The sequence below is a fragment of the Nannobrachium achirus genome (genome assembly GCF_963921795.1).
Source record: "Nannobrachium achirus genome assembly, chromosome: 10".
NCBI classification, from domain to species: domain Eukaryota; kingdom Metazoa; phylum Chordata; class Actinopteri; order Myctophiformes; family Myctophidae; genus Nannobrachium; species Nannobrachium achirus.
In genome coordinates, this window is record NC_137819.1 from 58,357,522 (window position 1) to 58,379,592 (window position 22,071).

The window sequence follows — 22,071 nt, forward strand, 5'->3', positions numbered from 1 at the left end:
CAACACAATGTCATTATTTTTATATCACAGCAGTGCATCGTTACACGCACGGTGAAGAGAAGGAGAAATGCTGACTGACGGACCAGTGAGGTTTGGAGGTCAGAGTAGGAAAGGAATTTAGGAGTTGTAACGCAACGTTTAGTCTAGTTTAACCGCTCAATGATAAAACAGAGGGATGGAAAACTGTTATATATATATAAAAAATATCTAGAGATAATTACATTTGTGCAGACAAAATAAAAAACTAGGACTTAAAATATATATATATATACATATTTTACAATTCCTATAAAAACAGCTAAAATAAAACAACATCCTGGTTATGGTTAGTAAATTACAACCAGGCTCGCTGGCAGGTTTACTTCTATTTTGTTGGGTAAAAATCGCATTATTTTAACTAAACTAAACAGTATGAAATGTCAGGTTCATTTTAAGGTGTGTTCAAAGTACGAAAGTAGTCGTTAAAAGTCAAAAGAGGAATCTCGCCCTCTGGGGTTTCATGGTTGTTGGCCAGGCCGCCGCACCCCAATATACCGTCCTCGTACTGAAGTGTTTATGTTAGCGGCTGCTGCTACGCGTGTTTACATTCGGCCCTACATGCCTTTCATTGAGACGCTCAAAGTCAAGTTACATGGCAGCAGCAGAAATACCGTGGAGGTAATATGACTACAGTTTAAACACAGGAGAGAAATGACTGGCACTTCTTGTAACTTACAGAGGGCAGCGCGCACAACCAGTGGTGTAAAAAGCAGTGGTTCTCAACCTGTGGGTCGGGACCCCCAGGGGAGGGGGTCCCCAAATTATTTTTTGGGGGGTCCCCAGATGATTAACTTAATGTGCAACATTGTTTTCTCACTCAACAGCAAACAAACCAACATAAGGTTTAAGTGACATAGAGGGTATATTATATGCACATTTCTAAAAGTGACAATTTAAGGACTTTATAATCCCTCTAAAATGACAAATTAAACATTGGCCAAATTGTGAAAATATTAGAAGAAATTGTGAAAATAACCGATCTACATGCTCACAACGCCTCGCAACGCTCCACTAGATTTATTTGAATTTTTGAGCGGTGGTCACAACGCTCCTATACGTGGCCGTGTGTGTGGGTCTGTCTGTCTGTCTGTCTGTCTGTCTGTCTCCGTGTCTGTCGGAGACAGACAGACAGACACACAGACACACACACACACACACACACACACACACACACACACACACACACACACACACACACACCACCGCTCAGTTCACATTGTGCTCAGTTCGATTGTGCACGATGCGTGCGCGTGCCCACGTTAAAAGGTAAGGCCAATTTGGCAGCTGCTTACTACAGCTATGTTTAAAATGGCAGCAAAATTGTTAACTGTACTTGTACTGTACTATTTCTTGTTTTGTTTTGACTATAATTGTACTGTTCTTCATTTTTGTCTAATAAAACATTCAACGAATCAATCAACTGACCCTTGTAACTGGTGATCATGTCACAGATCTCCTTGAAGATGTGAGCCAGGCGAGCCGTGCGCGTCACCTCCGTGTTCTCTTCGGCGGCGGCGAGGCGCCGCGTGCGCACCGACCTGGAGGTCTGCAGCGCCGAGAACTGAGTCAGGAACACGTCTGGAAACCACAAGAGAGAAAACTCTGATGCGTAAACAAACTGGCACTTTGTGAAGGCAACGCGTCCATCCGTTATGCCACTTCCTTCCTGTCACAACAAATGAATTACGTGTCATTGTAAAAAGAGCTAATGTTATTACAACAACATTGCATTTCTGCATAGACTGGAATGTCTCAATCTTATTCTATATTTCTTAATTTAGAAAAATACTTTATAGCAAAGTATAAGTTATTTGTGGTTCATATATTGTCATTGTTGGTTGGAAACGTTGTATGTCCAAAACCATTTGTTTTGTATTTATCATTTTTAAAATGATTTAAACTAGTGAAAACAGCCGATCTACAAGCACACAACGCCTCGCATCGCGAGGCGTCGTGTGCTTGTAGATCAGCTGTTTTCACAACTTTTGTGCAACGGCCTTGTGTGATGAAGCAGTGCTTTACTTTGTGAAAAAAATTACAAATTTGAAACTTGGAGATATGAGGTTTCTTTCTGCCAGACTTAATTTACCCTCTTTAAAAAACAAATAGTGTCCTTTAGTTGTTTGGGGGTATTTGCCAATGTACCGGTACTTTTTGCACATACATGAAATCTGTCCTCTCTACTTAACCCACTTCAACTATTAGAAGCAGTGGGGAGGTGAAATTAATATTGCGCCCTGGGGGAGAAGTTAGGAATTAAGTGTCTTGCTCAGGGACACTTCGACACAGACTGTGCAGCCCAGGAGGTGGTGAGAGCGGTTGACCTCCTGATCAACCAGACGGCCTCCTCTCCCGCTCAGCTACACAGACGCCTTTCCGCGCACACGACTCCCACACACCTGATTTGATGTTGCCGTCGTCTCGGATGACCCCTCCCCAGCGGGTGTAGACGGACAGGCTGCTGGCGTCCCTCTCTCTCTCCCCTTCCCTCTTCAGCAGCTCCTGCTTCTCTCGCATCTTCTCCCAGTTCCTCAGGAGGAACACCCGATGCTTCAGCACAAAGTTCCTGACAGGACAGACAGACAGTTTACAATTCAGGCGTTTTAGCGGACACTCTTAACCCAGAGTGACAATAAGCAAGGACAGCTCAAGGTAATACATCAACGCATCAGTGGAGTTAGGAGGTTTTGACCGAAGGGCTTTTTACTACTTTTCATTGGTTCAATGTTATTTTAACCAACACACAGACGTAAAGGGTGTTAAATAGCCCTGATTTAGTTAAGAGGCCAGACAGTGACGATATGGTCATTGAGGGCAGGCAAGTGCTACGGTAAGTGCTAGAGAACCCAGGACTCTGTTAAATCACTGCATTTATTCTTATATGGATGTATGTATTATGTGTGAGGTGATGCAGTCTGTCTGTGCAAGCATGTGAACATAAAGCATGTGAACATGCACAGGGGCGTCACACCGAATTCTGGGCCCTGGGTACAAGGATTCACTGCGGGGCCCCCCATGAATGTTAACTATTGAAAAATAGCAGATATACAAGCTCACAGCGCGGCACCGAGTGCCGCGCTGTGAGCGCGGCACCCCCCCCCCCCCCCCCCCCCCCCGAATCAAAATTTGAGTTACAAATGTCCCCTTAAAAAATACATATTCAAAGATTTGCACACATTTTCACGACTTGAGCTTGTATATCTGCTATTTTTCAATAGCTAAAGTTACTAGGGCCCCTCCACCTTGGGCCCTGGTAACTCAGTCCCACTTTCCTACCCCTCGTGACGCCCCTGAACATGCATGCCTCCATATAGGACTGAAGTAGAATTCAGACTGCCACCAATCAGTCAATCAATCAAAACTTTTCCACGTGCACGGGAGGTACTCCCAACATGAGACAGAAACCTTGAGCGCAATGAATGGTGTTTTGCAAACACATTCCATGTAAAACCTCACTACCGAGGGAGTGTTTTCTTACAGCTCTAGTTAGCTCGCAGACTACTTGGCTGTCGCTGTTGTAGAAAACCGAGCCAAAGCATTTGGTTTCAGGACTCCGTAACACTTCAAACCACACTTCCTGTTTAGTGGTGTGTGTGTGTGTGTGTGTGTGTGTGTGTGTGTGTGTGTGTGTGTGTGTGCGTGCGTGCGTGCGTGCGTGTGTGTGTATTGGGGTACCTTTCTCTGTTGGACATGGGTTTCATGAGGTGAGGGTAAAACTTGCTGCTGTCACTCGACTCTTCTTCCTAGAGAGAGACAGACACAGGGTTTAGAGACAACAGGTCACGGGTCAGTATACACCAGGGTTCCCCAATTAGTTTTCCCCAAGGGCCGAATTATGTCTAGGGTACCAAGCCGAGGGCCACAACATTGAATTATGTCTAGGGTACCAAGCCGAGGGCCACAACATTGAATTATGTCTAGGGTACCAAGCCGAGGGCCACAACATTGAATTATGTCTAGGGTACCAAGCCGAGGGCCACAACATTGAATTATGTCTAGGGTACCAAGCCGAGGGCCACAACATTGAATTATGTCTAGGGTACCAAGCCGAGGGCCACAACATTGAATTATGTCTAGGGTACCAAGCCGAGGGCCACAACATTGAATTATGTCTAGGGTACCAAGCCGAGGGCCACAACATTGAATTATGTCTAGGGTACCAAGCCGAGGGCCACAACATTGCAGGGGGCGACGGTGGCGTTCCCACTACTCCAGCGACAGTTTTCGTCGTTGTCGGGAGAATATCTTGTATGTCCAAAACCGTTCGTTTTGAATTTATCATTTTAAAAATGATTTAAACTAGTGAAAACAGCCGATCTACAAGCACACAACGCCTCGCGCCGCGAGGCGTTGTGTGCTTGTAGATCGGCTGTTTTCACTACTTTTGTGCGACGGCCTTGTATGATTTGCGAAAGAGCGTACAAATTTGGAGATACGAGATTTCCACCCGACAACGACGATATACTAGTGTTGTTGCTGCTCTTATACCACCATTATTACTGGGGTTGGTGGGGGCCAGACAGTAGCCCCCCGCGGGCCGCCTATTGGGGAACCCTGGTATACTGTACACCATTCTGCCTCATTTATATACTCACAAACGACAGTGCTGCCTGCTAACATGAACTGATCTGCAAGCTAATGTGTCACGGACAGCAGGGACGTGCAGAGAATGTTATAGAGGCAGGGGCTGAAATTCCTAAAAGGGCACTTTTGGTTTAAATACCGAAAATTAGCTGACCTCCAAGCTCACAACGCGTCTAGCTTGTGACGCATTGTGAGCTTGGAGGTCGACTATTTTCGGTGCTTGATACCACACTGAACAAAGCATGGATTTCCACACAGAGAGGTCAATTCTGATTCTTTCAACATAAGATGCTGCATTCAAGTTCAGGAGAGTTTGTACAAGGCAATGCTCTTGCTGCCTTCCGGTACGGCATGGAAAGGGGGGCATTTGTATTTCTTTCACTATAGTAAAAATTGCATTCATGGTCTGGAGAGGGCACTTTTTACAGGATAAAAGGGCAGAGGCTCAAGCCCCCTTTGATGTCTGTGTGTGCACGTGCCTCACAGACAGACAGTGTGATGCATTGTTAGCTTGAAGATCAATTATTTCCAGTATAGCAATTCCAGCAAAGAAAACCTGAACTACAATAAACTAAAAAATAATACAAAATAAATAGAGCCCAGTGCTGCTTCAATGACTTTGAGGAATTGTCCAATGTTTGCCTTTTGTTTAATATGTCTTTTGTTATATTTTGGCAGTGCTGTCATGTCAGAACTAGTGAGTAAACACTGATTCCAGACGGCCCCTCTGTTCCTTCGCACAGCTCATCTATTGTGTTCATCTTGTGGAAAATGAAAAAAAAGTAAAAGTAACATTAAGCATGTACTGTGGTGATAAGAGGTGCTGGCAAGAAATTAATCAGAAACAAGATGAGCCAGAGCCACGAACGTTTGTCTTAGTAAGAAAGCACATACTCCAGCCTCGTGTATCTGCATCATGTGTTTGACTGATACAGTTTTCCTTAGTTTAAACACATCTGATCTGACTTTTTTTAAGTGTATTTTTTATGCTTTTTCTCAAGAAAATACCAAACGTTCCACAGTAGTAACGTTTGGAATGATGTTACAGTTATAGCATTTCTGGCTTTACTGGTTAAATATAGACAATCTCTTGTGCGAGTGCGCACGCACGCACGCACGCACGCACACACACACAGACTGGTGGCTGTACTCTGATGTCCTCCGGAACAACAATATCATATTTCAAAGCTAAAATTAAGCGGCGTGGCCCTTTAAGTTCTTTTGTGTCACATTTTTAGAAACCTTGTGCCCCAATAAGAGTTCCTCAGGGACAAAGGCACACTGATGCCCTACATACACAATGCACCTGAGTTTCAACAAAGCCAAAAAAGGACTTGGCTCATTTTTCTAACCAGCCGGTAACTGACAAAAACAACAGTCTGCCTTTCAACAAATGAGGGTCATTAATGACTGATTGGTCGCTATTTTGGAACGGAGCAACAGGATTTAGTTTTAAAGTGGACAAGGGTTACTAACACAAGTGGTTTTCCATGTGTAAAACTTCAACAAAATATGGGTTTCTCTCTGCGTGTTTTTTCCTTCAGACTGTTAAAACTATTCTCTGACCAGTAACTCTCCCACAGACTTTGCTTCCAACTCTATCTTACTCTGGCTCTTTTGTCACTCACTCGTTTTTTGAGCTGGTGTTTGGACTTTCGTTTCTCCTTCAGGCGGCCGAGTCGTCGAGTCCCGCCTGTCTTGGCCGGCAGGCCGTTGATTCGCTGGCTCTTCCCGCCAATGATTCCTCGACAGCCTTCTGAGCCGCACTCACACACTTGCTGTAAAGTAGAAACAGAGGGTTGAAGAACCAAGAGGGAGCAAAGTTACGGTAAGTCACACATTGGGTTGGAAGTCTGGAGACACTTTGGAGCATCCAATCAATGTATCCTATTCTAAAACCATATACAATGTGTCATTTTAACCCATTTAGGCCTAGGATTATTGAATGCTTTAACCAGTGAAAAAATGCAATGACGCGGTTAGATTTACATTTTATTTATATCCATTAGATCAGGGGTTCCCAAACTTTTTTTGGCTCAGAACGCCCCTATAAATATATTTTTCCTCCTTGACACCCCTACATTATATTCATGAATTTCACTCCCAGCACCTTATGTTTAGTGATTATGTTGCGAGGAAAACGTTGAGATAATAGCCATTTTTGGTAAGAACTGACCGAAAATAACTTTGTACTTATACTAAATATTTTTTCAAGTGTCCAAATAAATTCCAAATCTTATCAAATTATCTCGCAGTACCCCTGGACTGCCGTCACGGCACCCCAGGGTGCCCCGTCGTCACCCACTTTGAAAACCCCTGCATTAGATTAGAACAATAATAAAACATTATTAATGAACTTAACAACAACCGGGATTTAAATTATCTTAGAATTCCAATATGTTCGGTAAACATTTCTTTTTTCCCCCCTCCAAAAGCATTGGGATTCAGATTAGAGTAATCTGAGTGTGTGTGTGTGTGTGTGTGTGTGTGTGTGTGTGTGTGTGTGTGTGTGTGTGTGTGTGTGTGTGTGTGTGCGTGCGTGCGTGCGTGCGTGCTCACCTGTTCCTCTGTGTTGAAGGAGTGGAAGTTGTAGTCGTATGTGAGTTCAGTGCCACTGTTCATCTCCTTTAGGGCAAACAGACCGATTCTGTACACACCATTCACTGACCTGGAGGAGACACACACACACACACACACCACAGACACACAGGTAATCAGAGACGGACAGCCCAGGACACACAAACACACACACATGCAGAGAGAGAGAGAGACGGAGATAGAGAGAACGAAAGGGAGAGATAACAGAGATAACAGAGATAAGAGAGGAAGAGAAAGAGGGAGAGAAAGAGAGAGAGAGGGAAACGAACAAGAACAGAAAAAGTCAAAGGAATACAGTCTCACAACAACCATGTCATTACGGGCTTAATTTTCAAAATGGTAGCAGATCTACAAGCTCACATCATCAACACGCCGTAAGCTTGTAGATCGGCTATGTTTGAATATAGCCGAGGGCAGCAGGCTCCTGTCGTCATCGATGGGGTGGAGGAGATGGAGCGCGTCACCAGCAGGGGCAAAGTTCCGCCGATTTAAAATGACTCCAATACGAAAGTAAAACTTCCTATGATTGGACGCTAGTTGCGCTGTTTTCCCCCCGGCCGATCGCAAAAAGAATTGTTCTCCATTGGACCCCATTCATTTTCCCCTTTCGTTTTCTAACCTAAATTTAAAACCAAAACATTTTCATAAATACTTTATGGTTCCTATTGCTAGTTAAAAATTGCCTTTCAATCACGATTATATGCGTTTTGTGAAAATAAGGTCCCATTTATGTTAAAATTGATAAAGTTGTTGGGGGCGTGGCCAACTAAACTAATACCAGCCAGCTGTGTGCTGTATTTCGGGAGGCTCCGACCACATTCTCCCATGTATCTCTGCGGTTGCACGTGACCGTTGGCAGCCAATAGCATCCTCTGGTGCCTTTACAATCTATGATGGCAACACCCATGCCAAGGACCCATATTGTGTCATTTGCGCTGCATAGAAACCAATGGCTTCACTTTGTCCATATCTTTTATACAGTCTATGGTCACCAGCTTCACATTTCTGTGGGTCATTATATCAGAAGATCTTTCCCGGAGCCTAAATACATCCTCCCTGATAAAGAAGGCCCACCAGCGTCTCTTTTTTCTTGAGGAAATTGAAGGAAATTGAGGAGAGTCAAACTATCTCACATTCTCACCCGACGCTGGAAAAGGTTTACCACTGTACCACTGAAAGCACCCTCACCTGCATGAGGTGATTGTACTGTTTCGGAGCAGAAGTCACTGCAACGGGTGGTGAAAAACTGCTCAGCGTATCATAGCGTCGTTGTCGGGTGGAAACCTTGTATGTCCAAAACCGTTCCGTTTTGCATTTATCATTTTAAAAATGATTTAAACTACTGTAGTGAAAACAGACGATCTACAAGTGTGCTTGTAGATCTGCTGTTTTCACTACTTTTGTGCGACGGCCTTGTACGATGAAGCAGGGCTTTACTTTGCGAAAGACCGTACAAATTTGAAATTGGAGATACGAGGTTTCCACCCAACAACGACGATAGGCTTTTCACTACCATCAATTGAGTCTATCAACCAGCAACGCTGTCAGTCTAAGGCCCTTGGTATTATCAAGGACACCTCTCACCCCCCAACAACGGACCGTTCCGCCCCCTCCACTCACAGAGGCGAAAGGGCTAGAGATCTCTCAAGACCTCATCCACCCGATCCGGGAACATGCTTTTCCCCCTCAGTTCATATTTTGTTGAACTCTAAATCCAAGTGATGGTACTCCCCACCTACCTCCTCCTCAAGATACTTCCGTTGTGCAATTGTGTTCAATGGTAAAATAAAACCGTCCATACATCCATCCAAGATAGGGCGTGAGTGGTTAACTAGGTTATTTTTCTACAAAACAATACAATACGTGATGTCTCCATACCCTTTGACTTGGTTTATTCCTAGAGAGCCAACCTAAATACAGCCACGATTTAGCATTTTGGATAAAGAGGCTGGGCCGTGTTTCCCTTGGCTTTCGTTCAAGGGGATTTCGTCAGTCAGTCTGTCACTACATTGCTCCTCCCGTTAGACTCAAGCAGCACTCCATTTCTTTTCTTTTTTTTTGCCACACTCTGCCCAGAAGAGAAGAAAGAACATTATTCTATTTGCCCGGGTGTCTTTATAATTTATTCCTTCTATAGGTGCAAAAAGCTGCTTCAGCACATCATCTAGTGCTCTACAGCTGTATCTGAGGCCTCGCTTCATGTAATCGCTCTTCTATGACAAGATGAATGACTCGCCACGCTTTGTGCCCCAAAATCCTCCATCCTTGTGCAAGCTTTTTATTTCGGGCACACATTCTGGTGTGTGCATGCCACGCGCACGCACACGCACACACACACACACACACACACACACACACACACACACACACACACACACACACACACACACACACACACACACACACACACACACACGCACACACACCGACACACACATAGGCGGACATCGTAAACAGAGAAGCAGGCTGTTGTCTGACACGTGCGCTACACAATCTGTTCCTGCAGGCAAGCCTCGGTACACTTCATGCACACCCACACCCACAAACATGCACGCACACACAAACAAAACATTTGCGCGCGCAACACAGACTCAACGCGCACCTACATCCACTTGGTGCGTGGACACCCACATGGACATGGTGTGTGTGTGTGTGTGTGTGTGCGCGTGTTGTTAGAGCTGTGTCCTACATTGCAGGCTGGTGCACGCTGCAGGGCAGGGTAGCAGGTCTCCGCGGTCGTTAGCTGTCTGTGTTCAGCCCCTCTGGGGTTAAACGCTAGCAACACCGCGCTAGCTACAACCATCCACCTACAACAATGGCTAAACAATAGCAAAGCAGGTCTTGTTGTCAGGGGCGTCACAAGGTGGGGGGGGGGGGGGGGTCGGGGGGAGTGGGACTGAGTTACTAGGGCCCAAGGTGGAATTATTTTATACTTTAGCTGTTGAAAAATAGCAGATATACAAGCTCACAGCGCGGCACCGAGTGCTGCGCTGCGAGCTTGTAGATCTGCTATTTTTGAAAAGTCTTGAATAAATGTGTGCAAATCTTTGAATATTTGTATTTTTTAAGCAAACATTTAAAAGATTTTGCTTCTGGGGGGTCCCTGGAACTAAATATTTTGAGATGGGGGTCCGTGGCCAAATACATATCATTTTGGGGGTCCTTCACATAAATATTTGAGCACCACTGACAAAGAAATGACTCACAAATGTTTTTCAAAAATAGCAGATCTACAAGCTCGCTAACTTGTATATCTGCTATTTTTCAATAGTTAAAGCACAAAATGTGAGTGACTCCTTGTACCCAGGGCCCAGAATTTGGTGCGACACCCCTGGCTGTTGTTGTTGTTGTTGTTGTTGTCTGGCAGTGGAGAAAAGCCTACTTAACCGGGTCTCTGTTGACTGGGTGGATTTGACCTGGCCAAGGGCAGGGTCCTGACCCTGCCTAGAAACCACTCAATTGGTTTATCCTGGACTCGTTGGACGGTAAAACCATTCAGGTCTTTGTCCGCTGGCTGAGAGGAGCCAAGGTGATTGTATCACATTACGACCTGCAGAGACCTTCCACTAATGACCAGGGGAGGTTAACGCTCTCATTTATGATCACTGTACACCCGCAGCCTAGAGGGCACTACACTTACTACTGTAAATCGCTCTGGATTAAGAGCGTATGCTAAATGCCCCAATTGTTGCGACCGCCAGGTCGCAGTTACTATCAAAACCTCGACCAGCTGTCAGTCTGTCAGTCTGTCACACGTCACACGTCACACTTTTGCCCTTCTCATATCTCCGCAACCGTTGCCCCTATCCATACCATATTTTTGCCTGCCAAATCACAACCTCCACCCTATAGACGGGTTTCTGGTCCACGTCACACTGATGGGTCGGTACCAAAATTAGCCAATAAATAGAAACCATGAAGCGCTCGGGCAGCGCTCCCCAAAACAACAGGTTTGGGGATTGGTGGGAATTGATTACATGATACATTCAGCTGTGCATTTAGTCTCAATGTTTGTAAACAAGAAACCGGTCTATATCTATTCACACATGACACAGCGCCACCATGAGGCCGATTCTTGCTAAACACATTTTTGGACACAGCTCCTACAATCTTTGCCCTAAAATCACGCAAATCGGTACACAGTATGTCTACACTCATGTCATCAACATGGATCTGTCCCATTTAGCGCCACCTTCAGGACGATTATTTAAAACACATTTTTGGACACTGCTCCTACAGATTTTGCCCTTAAATCACGCAAATCGGTACACAGTATGTCTACACTCATGTCATCAACATGGATCTGTCCCATATAGCGCCACCATCAGGCCGATTTTTTCAAACACATTTTTGGACACTGCTCCTACACATTTTGCCCTAAAATCACGCTGCGACCTGACGGTCGCTTATCTCCCGATTAGGGAGTCTTACTGGTAAATTACCAGTAAGACGCCTAAGGGCGAAAAGCGACCTCGCCCTTTGCACAGGATGGAATTCATTTGCAAGTGTGATTCTTTTTTTTTTTTTATATATTTTTTGGCGCTTTTTATGCCTTTATTGACAGACAGTAGATCGACAGGAAACAGGGGAAGAGATGGGGAGAGACACGCAGCAAACCTGGGTCGGGCTCGGGAATCGAACCAGCGACCTGCTGCAGGCCACACAAAGCCTAAGTATATGCACTTGGACCAGTAGGCCATCGGGGGCGCTTGCAAGTGTGATTCGAGTTGCGGTTGGTTGTTTAAGTTGGACAAAATGAGGACAAAATATTTTCCCAAATAAGGATATTACTGACGTCTGACATCATAGACGTCTTAAGTTATAGACCACATGAGACTCACACAATATGTCCATATATGGGCATTCCAAGCTATGGGCTTAATATTGATGACATCAGGGATCTCCATATATGGGCATACAAGGGACAAGGACGGAATGTGATGTCACAACAATGTGATGTCATAGGTCAGCTATAGACATCGAGGTTTTACCCGCTGTATACCCGGGCTCTGACAGGCGTTACTGACACGATGTAACGGTTTTCATAGTTAACTGTGACCTACAGTCGCAATAAAATGTAAATGCACTCGAGAACCCACATCTTTCAAAAATGGCAGTGTAGCATCTAAATTTCAATAAATAAATGAAAGATGTGAAAGTGTATTTAGCATTCGTTTCGGTGATCAACAGGTATTCTGATGCCATAAGAATCCCACCCTTCAGTTTTAAACAAAACAAACGCCACAGAATTATTACAAAATTCCATTCAATTGGGGTTTAGTGAGGGGACACAACATTGTGTTTGTCTGGTTCCTACACATTTTTACCAATTAATTTCCAAAACTTTTCCAGAATATTTAACCCAATTTCCAGGACTATATCTATACTATAATTTTGCGAATGTCTGTCTGAGTGAGTGAGTGAGTGTCTGTCTGTATGAAACAGCGTTTCTCCTCGGTGGCTGGAGCAATTGATCTGAAATCGCATCACCATCAGCATATGAACACACCTGACATAACTGTGAAGCCCGTTTGTCACTTTCACAAATCGTATGCTGTAGAATAGCATTTTTATGGTGTATCTATATCTATTTAGCCTACAGTACCTTTTGTGACCACACATGTTAAGGGAGGGGCGCTGTTGTTCAGGCCATGCACAATCACACACAAACCCACACACACACACACAGGGGGGGAGTGTGTGTGTGTGTGGGGGGGGGGCGGGGGGGGTTCTGGCCCTGTTACAGATGTTGTCCAAAATCATGCAGATCGGTACACAGTATCTCTGTAGCCGTTAAATGGAACGGGTATTTCTTACATTGATGCTCCTACATATTAGCATGCAAGCACCAGTTAAAGTTACTTTCCATCCCTCATATACTGTGTGCACAGTGCACATCCCATAATCCACACACTGCACATCATTTTGGAGCTCATATCTTTGAACGGGTAAGGGCTAGTAACAATAATTCAGCTCAATAACAAGTCGCTTTCTCCTATGCGCAATGCCCAAAGACAGGTAGTGTATGCCAGTGGTTCTCAACCTTTTCAGGCTGTGACCCCCGAAAGAATCATATTTTAACTGGGGACCCGGCACCCTGACGAGCACTAAGAGTTGAGGAATTTTGTATAACACGTTTCTATAGTGAAAATAGCAGATCTACATGCTCACAACGCCTCGCAATTTCTGCCTTTAATATTTGACAATTTGGCCAAAGTTTAATTTGTCATTTCAGAGGTATTAACAAAATCAATAACCAAAGACAATGTATAACTATTTTTCCAGGACCTTCCAGGACCCTTGATCAATTCCAAAACTTTTCCAGTACTGGAAAAATATTTTTCTAATTTCAAAATATTTCCAGGAATTTCATGACCGTGTGTGTGTGTGTAGAGGAAACGGAACAAAGAGTGACACCCACCACTTTTGCATTTCACAGTTGGGCTCACAGCTGTGGTTGATGAAGCGTGCCTCGTTGCCCATGCGATAGCTGTCAATCACCATGCCACTGTCCAGATTCAGACAGTAGTTACCGCTATGGGCGTAGTACTGCTCCATCATACGACTCCTGACCGGAGGGAGACATACGGAGAGAGAGAGAGAGATCATGTAAGGCAGGTTTCAGGCCAAGGACCCCTTAGCTGAGAGCGAGATGAAGATGGGACCCCCAGATTCCAATCTAGTTTCATCGTTTGACAGCACAATCATCAGTGTATTTTGGATTCATGTCAATTTGTGTTATCAGATATGTAACCACTTCAACCATCAATACCTAATAAACTTGACCTTTCACTCTGTACTTAGTGTGCTCTTTTTCTCCTCTACACCAAACCTCTTTGCCGAAAATAGCCGATCTACAAGCTCACAACACCTCACATTTTTGGCTTAAGTTCTCAGAATATGGACGTTAGGGCTCGAGTGGTTAATATAAAAAAGGAGAAAATAGGTTTCTATCAAACAAAGATTTGAAGGACCCCCTGTAGTAACTCTGAAGGACCCCCTGTTGAAGACCCCTGATGTAAGGGAAAGCACATTTATGCACTCAGGAAAAAACAATAGACGAAGAGCTGATTTTGGTGAATTATTTTCCTATTAGCCATACACAAGCCACAAGACCAATATTCACCACGAACACCCTTATTCTGGGCATGTCATAAAAGGCGCTCATTCCGGAAAAACGCGGCGTGAGATTTGGTGTAGAGGGGAAAAGGAGGGAGCCAAGTACAGACCCCTGGGGGACCAGTTAATGAAATATAGGATTTTAAATATTTAAAACCATCATCACTGATCCATGCATGTGGTGGTCTCACCTGAACTCGTGCTCGCTGACCACCTCTCCCAGGTACTCGATGATGAACTGCCCCGAGCGGAGCGACTCCTTGGTGCGGATGCCCCAGCCCTTCCCCTCGGCACGGAAGCGTTCCAGACACTGGACCCAGTCGTGTCTCTGGATGTGTTGGTTGTCACACTGCTCCCCACAGGGGCAGGTGCTGGGGGAGCACTCTGCGAAGCTCATCCTGAGGACCATGGAAAGAGAGAATGAAGTTAAGTGTTGCGTGTAACGCGCGAGGCCGTTCTTAGAATGATCTGGTTTGTTCTGCCATCGTTCACATTCGCCTTTAGCAAAGGAAACACACACACACACACACACACACAAAAAACATAGGACTAATGACAAAGTTATGTCAGTTCCCCAGAGGGCTGCTTAATTTTCCAGCACTCACAGGGGGAAAGCATCCTCCATTTGTTAGGGGTTTGTGTGTTCGTGCATGTGTGTGTTAGGGATGGGTCGATAAGCGATATTATCGTTTAGCGTGATAAAAAACACTCATGTTAATCGTATTGTGGAGATTTAATTTATCGTGAAATCGTTCTCCGTCATGCACTGGGATCAATTCACCTTTTATTTGCCGAGCTGCATATCCGGTACCATTTAAACCCTCTATTGGTAAAACGTACTTATAATATACGTACTTGATAAAGTCTTTTTTCACTCTCTACCAAACCTCTTTGCCAAAAAATAGCCGATCTACAAGCTCACGTTGTGAGCTTGTAGATCGGCAATTTTTTTGGCAAACGTTCCGCCCCAGGATAATGGATGTTGGGGATATTTTGACTATCGCGATAATATCGTAAATTGCGATTTCTTTGGTCACAATAATCGTGATATGAAATGTTCATATCGTCCCATCCCTAACGAGTGTGCATGTGCAGATGAATGTGAGTGTGTGTGTGTGTGTGTGTGTGTGTGTGTGTGTGTGTGTGTGTGTGTGTGTGTGTGTGTGTGTGCATGCGTGTACCTGTTAAGGCAGTCGTCGAGGCAGCCTTTGTCAGTGTGTTCCTCAGGAGGTCTGCAGCTACATGTAGTTGTTTCATAACCAGAGAGAGGCTTCACATCCACGTATACATCTGTGATAGGTGGGATAGGTGGACAACGTGCTTTTAGAAACATTTATCACATCTGTGATAGGTGGGATAGGTGGACAACGTGCTTTTAGAAACATTTACGTTTGCCTGTTAAGTCCATATGGGACTTAAAATGAGCAGAACCAGTTGAGACACGGTTCCATAGTTTTACTTTTAATGCAACATTATCACGTATTGTATATTATTAGCACATTATAACAGTTGGATTGAATAGTGTTCAGTGTTGTATAAATCAATAAATAAAAACAACTGTTGACACTGAACCATTAAAACAGATGTGAGAGACATTGCAGTGTCCCAGGAATTAACAAACCTTTTTTTTTTTTTTTGTTAAAAAGGAAAAGTAAATTCTTGTAACTAGATCCAGTGTGGGCAAATAAATAAACTAAACCAAAGAGTGGGGACATTTTAGTTGTGGCAGGTAAAGTTGTTCTAATCTGCCAAAAATTCTGGGATTACAGTCTAGTTAAGACCAAAGATTTGCAACCAGCCCATTCTGTTTTAAACCAGATGTAGATTCTCGTAAGATAGTGTCTCATCATAGCAGATCTACAAGCACACGCTGTGTGCTTGTAGATCACTGTGAGCTTGCAGATTTGCTATATTCATCAAACAAGGAAGTATAGGGTTGAAGTGGTTAACCCATCCTAACTAAAGTTAGGATGGGTTAACCACTTCAACCCTATACTTCCTTGTTTGATGCATATGGGGCTTTTAAGCCGTGACATCATTTTGTAGGCAGAGGAGAATCTGCCCCCAGAGCATTTTCTGTCCCTCGCTATTTTCGACAGATCCGAGACAAAAATAACGACTAAAGTATAATTCTAACACTTTCCTTTCAACAACAAAGAGAAGAAAAATTTGTAAATAGTAAAAATAGTAAAAAGATTCACGGAAACTGGGGGCAGAAATTCTCCTCTGCCTACAAAATGATGTCATACTTAACAGCCCCATAGCAGGAGCAGTGGGCAGCCAGTGAGCAGTGCCCAGGCATCAGCTCCAGCTCTAAGGTTACTGTCTTGCTCAAGGGCATTTTCCATTCCACAAATCATATTTGATTGATGAGCCAACGTAACTGGAGAGAGTTCTGAAAACTGGCTAATGGCAACTACCGAGTAAAACACACAAGAGCAATAGTAGTGTGGCTATACTCACTTGATCTGATCTTTTTATACAGGGGGACATCGGGCCTCTTGTAAAGCTGAAAACACACACACACACACAAGCACAAGCACGCACGCACGCACGCGCGCACACACACACACACACACACACACACACACACACACACACACACACACACACACACACACACACACACACACACACACACACACACACACACAGAGAACAGTTTAAGAGAAAGAGACAAATACATAGTCTGTAGCCCTCACACGACCCTCCTTTTACCCCAGTGAGTGGAAAAAACGGTAATAACACGTAAAGGAGTGGACAAGACTGATCACCTGGTCATGTTTCCACAGCCACAGGATGTCGTAAGGCAACTGGAAATCAATGCGCTTCTGTCTCAGGTACTTCCCTGGAAAGAGGAGAGTCAGGGAGACAGGATGCCACATAATTGGGTGCGTGAGAAAGGAATGCATGGGAGACAACAGAGCTTTCTTCCTCCTTCGGCCAAGACAAACTTTCGGCGATGATGAGTTATTTTCAGTTTAGCATAAATTTGGCTTGGGAGAAGTCACAGTGACCTTCTTTTTAAACGGTTTACTTCATGGATTACAATTGGCCGGTCACTCGTGTTTTTTCTCCTAATGTTCCTGATCACATCCCTGCAGATTATGGTCATTTTGTTGATGCAGCTATTCTCTACAGCTAGGGTCTTCAACAGGGGGTCCGGGACCCCTAGGGGGTCCTCAGAGTTACTACAGGGGGTCCTCCAAATCTTTGTGTGATAGAAACTTTTTTCAATTTTTTACAGTAACGTTAAAAACGTTAAAGACCCCTGCTCTAGAGTAAATGAATGAATGAGGACTCACCAACATGGATGGGAGCGGGGAAGAGTCCGTAATCGTGTTCTCCGGGTATGTACTCCAGCTTTTCTTTCTTTAGCTGCAGCAGCTGACTGCGGGGACTGCAGGGATGTAGGACAGACACAAACAGAGCATGAAGCACTACAAAGATGTGCATGGTAGAGAAGACATAGAAACATATACCATACTATTACACACTATTACGCATTAATTGTATCCAATGTGGGATAAAGACTCGGCATACAATTAGTGGTTAAAATAGTACTAATTGTTTATGAAGACGATAAAATAAATACATATATCGTCGCTGTCGGGTAGAAACCTGGTATCTCCGAGTTTCAAATCTGCACGTTTTGCAAGCAAAGCCCTGCTTCATCATACAAGGCTATCGCACAAAACGAGTGAAAAGAGCAGATCTACAAGCACACAACGCCTCGCGGTGCGAGGCGTTGTGTGCTTGTAGATCGGCTATTTTCACTATTTCAAATCGCTTTTAAAACTATAACAACAAAAGGAAGGTTTTGGACATACAAGGTTTCCACCCGACAACGACGGAATATATTCATCGTAAATGATTTGTTTGATCCATTATAGATTGTTAAACTCACTCTTCAGTCTTGTACACATCAGAGTAGAGCCCTGCCTTCTGGAACTTCTTCTTCGGAGGTCTGGCAGGTCTCTTCTCCCGTTGGCCGGTTATGGACGCGGGGGGCGGAGCTTGTTCCCTGGAGACGGCGCCTGGGCGTTCCGGAGAGGAGTGGCCGTCTGGCTTGCCTTCCAGCGAGCTATAATTAGAACCGTGACTGAGTTTCTGGTGTTGACTTGAGCTTTGATAAATGAACCTATTTATACAATCACGCTGAGTTCTAAGATTAGCGCTCGCTGTGACGGTTTTGCTCAAACAGAGTCCCACACAGTCAGTCACTACCTGTCACACTGAAAACCCCTTCCAGCAAATTTTACACTCCGTTATTCCCCCTAATTCTATCAGCAAAACCCTGTGTACGCACGCGTATGTGGCGCGGGGTTGTGGTTGATGTGTGAAATCAACTTAGCAAAGCTATGGTAACGAGAAAGACTGGCAGGTCGAGGCTCACAGTCGATCCAACGTGGGCGTGCTGGTCTTGGTTAATGCTATGTAACCTTTACATTACCTATTTCAGGGGAGCTATTGAACTTCACACTTATTTGTCCAAAAAGGTCAGTGAAAACATACAGCTGAAAAACACACATAATACTGGAGAGGGCTTTAACCCATTTAGGCCTAAAATTATTGGATGCTTTAACTATTAAAAAATAGCAGATATACAAGCTCACAGCGTGGCTGCAAGCTTGTAGATCTGCTATTTTTGAAAAATCGTGAATTTTGACCCAATTCTATAAGTGAGTCTTTGAATCCTAAGATCTTTTGAAAAACCTATGTTTCTATGTCAGCAATCTGGCCAGCCATCGTCAAAGAAAAGGTCCTTTTTCACTTAATTGGAGCTCAGTTGGTCTGTTCTTGAGAGACTACTATGTCAGTGGTTCTCAAACTTTCTCACGTGAAGGACCCCCAAAATGATATGTATTTGGCCACGGACCCCCATCTCAAAATATTTAGTTCCAGGGACCACCCAGAAGCAAAATTTGAATTACAAACGTTTGCTTTGAAAATACATATTCAAAGATTTGCACACATTTTCAAAAATATAGCAGATCTACAAGCTCGCAGCGCGGCACTCGGTGCCGCGCTGTGAGCTTGTATATTTGCTATTTTTCACTGGTTAAAGCATTCAATAATTCTAAGCCTAAATGGGTTAAAACCATAGTGAGAGTTAAGGGCAGTTTGTTCTTTGAACATAATTGAGCAACAAGTGTCAAACGATGCATCACTTTACGTGTCTCTGGGCATCTGTGTCTTTATGTTATAATTTGTTTTGAAGTTTTTACTATTAATAGGTGCTTGGACTACCGGTTTCTCTTCGATTTGCCTACTATTTCTTTCCATTTGATGTGTTGATGTTGATGTACTGATGTGTTACCTTGCTTATTGTAAGTCACTTAAATTGTAAACTGTAGAGGATTAATACTGTCTGTGACAGTGAAGAGGAGGTAATCTCGTGCATCTCTGTGGTAATAAGAGTTTACTTTGTCTTCCTAAACAATCAAGAGCACGCAACATTTTCTGAAGACGCCTGCAACCATTTATTTTTCCAGAGGTACGTGACACCTCCATAACACATTTTATGTCACTTTTGTTGTGCATTGTTGTGTCATTCGACACTTGGCGTGCAAGGCATACATTAGGGACGGGACGATGTGAGCATTTCATATCACGATTATTGTGACAAAAGAAATGGCGATTTACGATATTATCGCGATGATCAAAATCCATTGTCCTGCGGCAGAACTTGTGATAGTGAGTGGAAAAAAAGACTATCAAGTAAGTATATTATAAGTACCTTTTACCAATTATAGAGGGTTTAAGTGGTACTGGATATGCAGCTTGGGAAATAAAAGGTGAATTGATCCCAGTGCATGACGGAGGACGATATCACAATATCAAGATTATCGTGAGTGTTTTTTTATCACGATAAACGATAATATGGCTTATGGTCCCATCCCTAGCATGCCTTTGCGACTCACCCTCTGAAGTGCTGCAGGTCGTCCGGTGTGATCCAGACCCTCCCTGCCGCGGCCGCCCTGGCCCTGACAGCCAGAGCGCCCAGGTTCTCCTCTCTGCCCTCCAGCTGCTCCTCCGTCTCCTCGGCCTCCCCGTCATCCTCCCCGTCCTCCTCCTCGTCCTCGTCCTCCTCCTCTTCCTCGCCGTCCCCCTCCCAGTGCTTCCTCTTCTGGCCTTTCCGGCGCTGGCCCTGGACCACCGACTCGATGGCGTCCGTCACCGTGTCCCCCTCCCACCTTTGGCCAACTCCTCCCAAACCTCCACCGCCTCCTGCCCCTCCTCCTCCTCGGTCCCGGTGCCTGGCCTGGGCCACTTCGGCGGCGGCGACAGCGACGGGCAGCGGAGGAGGCGACGGAGGCGGCGAGGGCAGGGGATGCTTCCGGGGGCGCCCCGGGCCCCTCTTCTTCACCACGTTGTTCCCTGTCCGCGCCTGCCTCTGCAGCTTCTTGGCGCGCAGGATCTTGTTGACGTGGTGGAGGCTGTGTTTCGGGGGCTGCTGCTGCTGCGTGCCACCGCCGCGGTGGGAGTGGTGGGGGGGCGGGGAGGCCTCCAGGCAGCAGTTCTGGGCGGGGGCGAGGGTGAGGCAGGCGGAGGAGGAGGAGGCGGTGGAGACGTGGGGGTGGAACAGCGGGGCCGGGTGGTGGTGGTGCCGGTGGTGCAGGGGGCCCTCCGGGCCCTCGGGGGCGGAGAGGGCGATGCCTCGCGTCTGCACGCCCGGGGTCACTGCGTTGTGGAGAGAGAGAGATAAAGACAACAGCGGTCAACATACTGTTGTAGGCCGTGACCCCCAGAATAATCATATTTTAACTGGGGACCCCCCCCCCCCCCCCCCCCCCCCCCCCAACCTAGACAAGCACTAAGTTGAGTTGAGGAATTACATTTTGTACAACACGATTCTATTGTGATAATAGCAGATCTGCCTGCTCACAAGTCACAACGCCTCTAGATCGGCTATTTTCAAAATTCTTGTCTCTAATATTTGAATACTTTAGAAATGTTCATAAACCCTCTATACACTTAAACTTCGTGTTGGTTTGTTTACTGTGGAGTGAGAAAACAATGTTGCACAATAAGTTAATCATCTGGGAATGCCCTGAAATAATTTGGGGGACCACCCTAGGGGTCCCGACCCACAGGTTGAGAACCGCTGGTATACAGAATGTCATAAACTGCCAAGAGGAGTAAATCATTCCTGAGTGTCTGTTTTAAGCTGCTTGGTGTAAGATAAGATAACAAGATTACATCAGATAAAGAAGGATTATTATATCAGGACGACTCAGACCGTTGTCTGGTTAGACGTCAATTAGATGAATCAATTAGTGGAGTGACTTGATTTTCCAATAATTCCACAGGTTTGTCTGAGCTTGTTGACAGATGTTGTCTTGTGTCACAAGCAACTGTCCCCCGGGTCAAATGCGGTTTGACCCAGGTCCAGCAAAGTGACAAAGTGTAGGTTATATTTATTTTGCTCTCCAATGTTATGTGCTACGATAAGATATTGCACCACTGAGGATGTGAGAATTTACAGCTGTGAGAAGGACATAAAAATGTGGATCATCTAGGAAACAGATTGAACCATTTAGACCGGTTCACAAAAATAGCAGATATACAAGCTCACAGCGCGGCACCGAGTGCCACACTGCGAGCTTGTAGATCTGCTATTTTTGAAAAATCGTGAAAATTTGAATTTTGACCCGATTTTGACCTAAGGTTTTTTGAAAAACCTATGTTTCTAAGTCAGTGGTGCTCAAACTTTTTCATGTGAAGGAC

At 44.8% G+C, this 22,071-nt stretch overlaps 1 protein-coding gene across 2 annotated transcripts in view; it reads right to left on the minus strand.

Moving 5' to 3' along the window:
• The window catches only part of ash1l (ash1 (absent, small, or homeotic)-like), a 61,104-nt gene that overhangs the window by 18,802 nt on the left and 20,231 nt on the right, over positions 1 to 22,071 (minus strand). For both annotated transcript variants that reach the window (XM_080735020.1, XM_080735021.1), the window contains exons 5-17: positions 20,265 to 21,024; positions 18,248 to 18,424; positions 17,646 to 17,740; positions 17,115 to 17,188; positions 16,804 to 16,849; positions 15,522 to 15,630; positions 14,532 to 14,738; positions 13,643 to 13,789; positions 7,183 to 7,291; positions 6,252 to 6,401; positions 3,715 to 3,782; positions 2,439 to 2,605; positions 1,465 to 1,617 (exon numbers count right to left, since the gene is read on the minus strand). In XM_080735020.1, the coding sequence (XP_080591146.1) occupies positions 1,465 to 1,617; positions 2,439 to 2,605; positions 3,715 to 3,782; positions 6,252 to 6,401; positions 7,183 to 7,291; positions 13,643 to 13,789; positions 14,532 to 14,738; positions 15,522 to 15,630; positions 16,804 to 16,849; positions 17,115 to 17,188; positions 17,646 to 17,740; positions 18,248 to 18,424; positions 20,265 to 21,024 (2,262 nt within the window). The remainder of the gene's footprint in view (positions 1 to 1,464; positions 1,618 to 2,438; positions 2,606 to 3,714; positions 3,783 to 6,251; positions 6,402 to 7,182; positions 7,292 to 13,642; positions 13,790 to 14,531; positions 14,739 to 15,521; positions 15,631 to 16,803; positions 16,850 to 17,114; positions 17,189 to 17,645; positions 17,741 to 18,247; positions 18,425 to 20,264; positions 21,025 to 22,071) is intronic.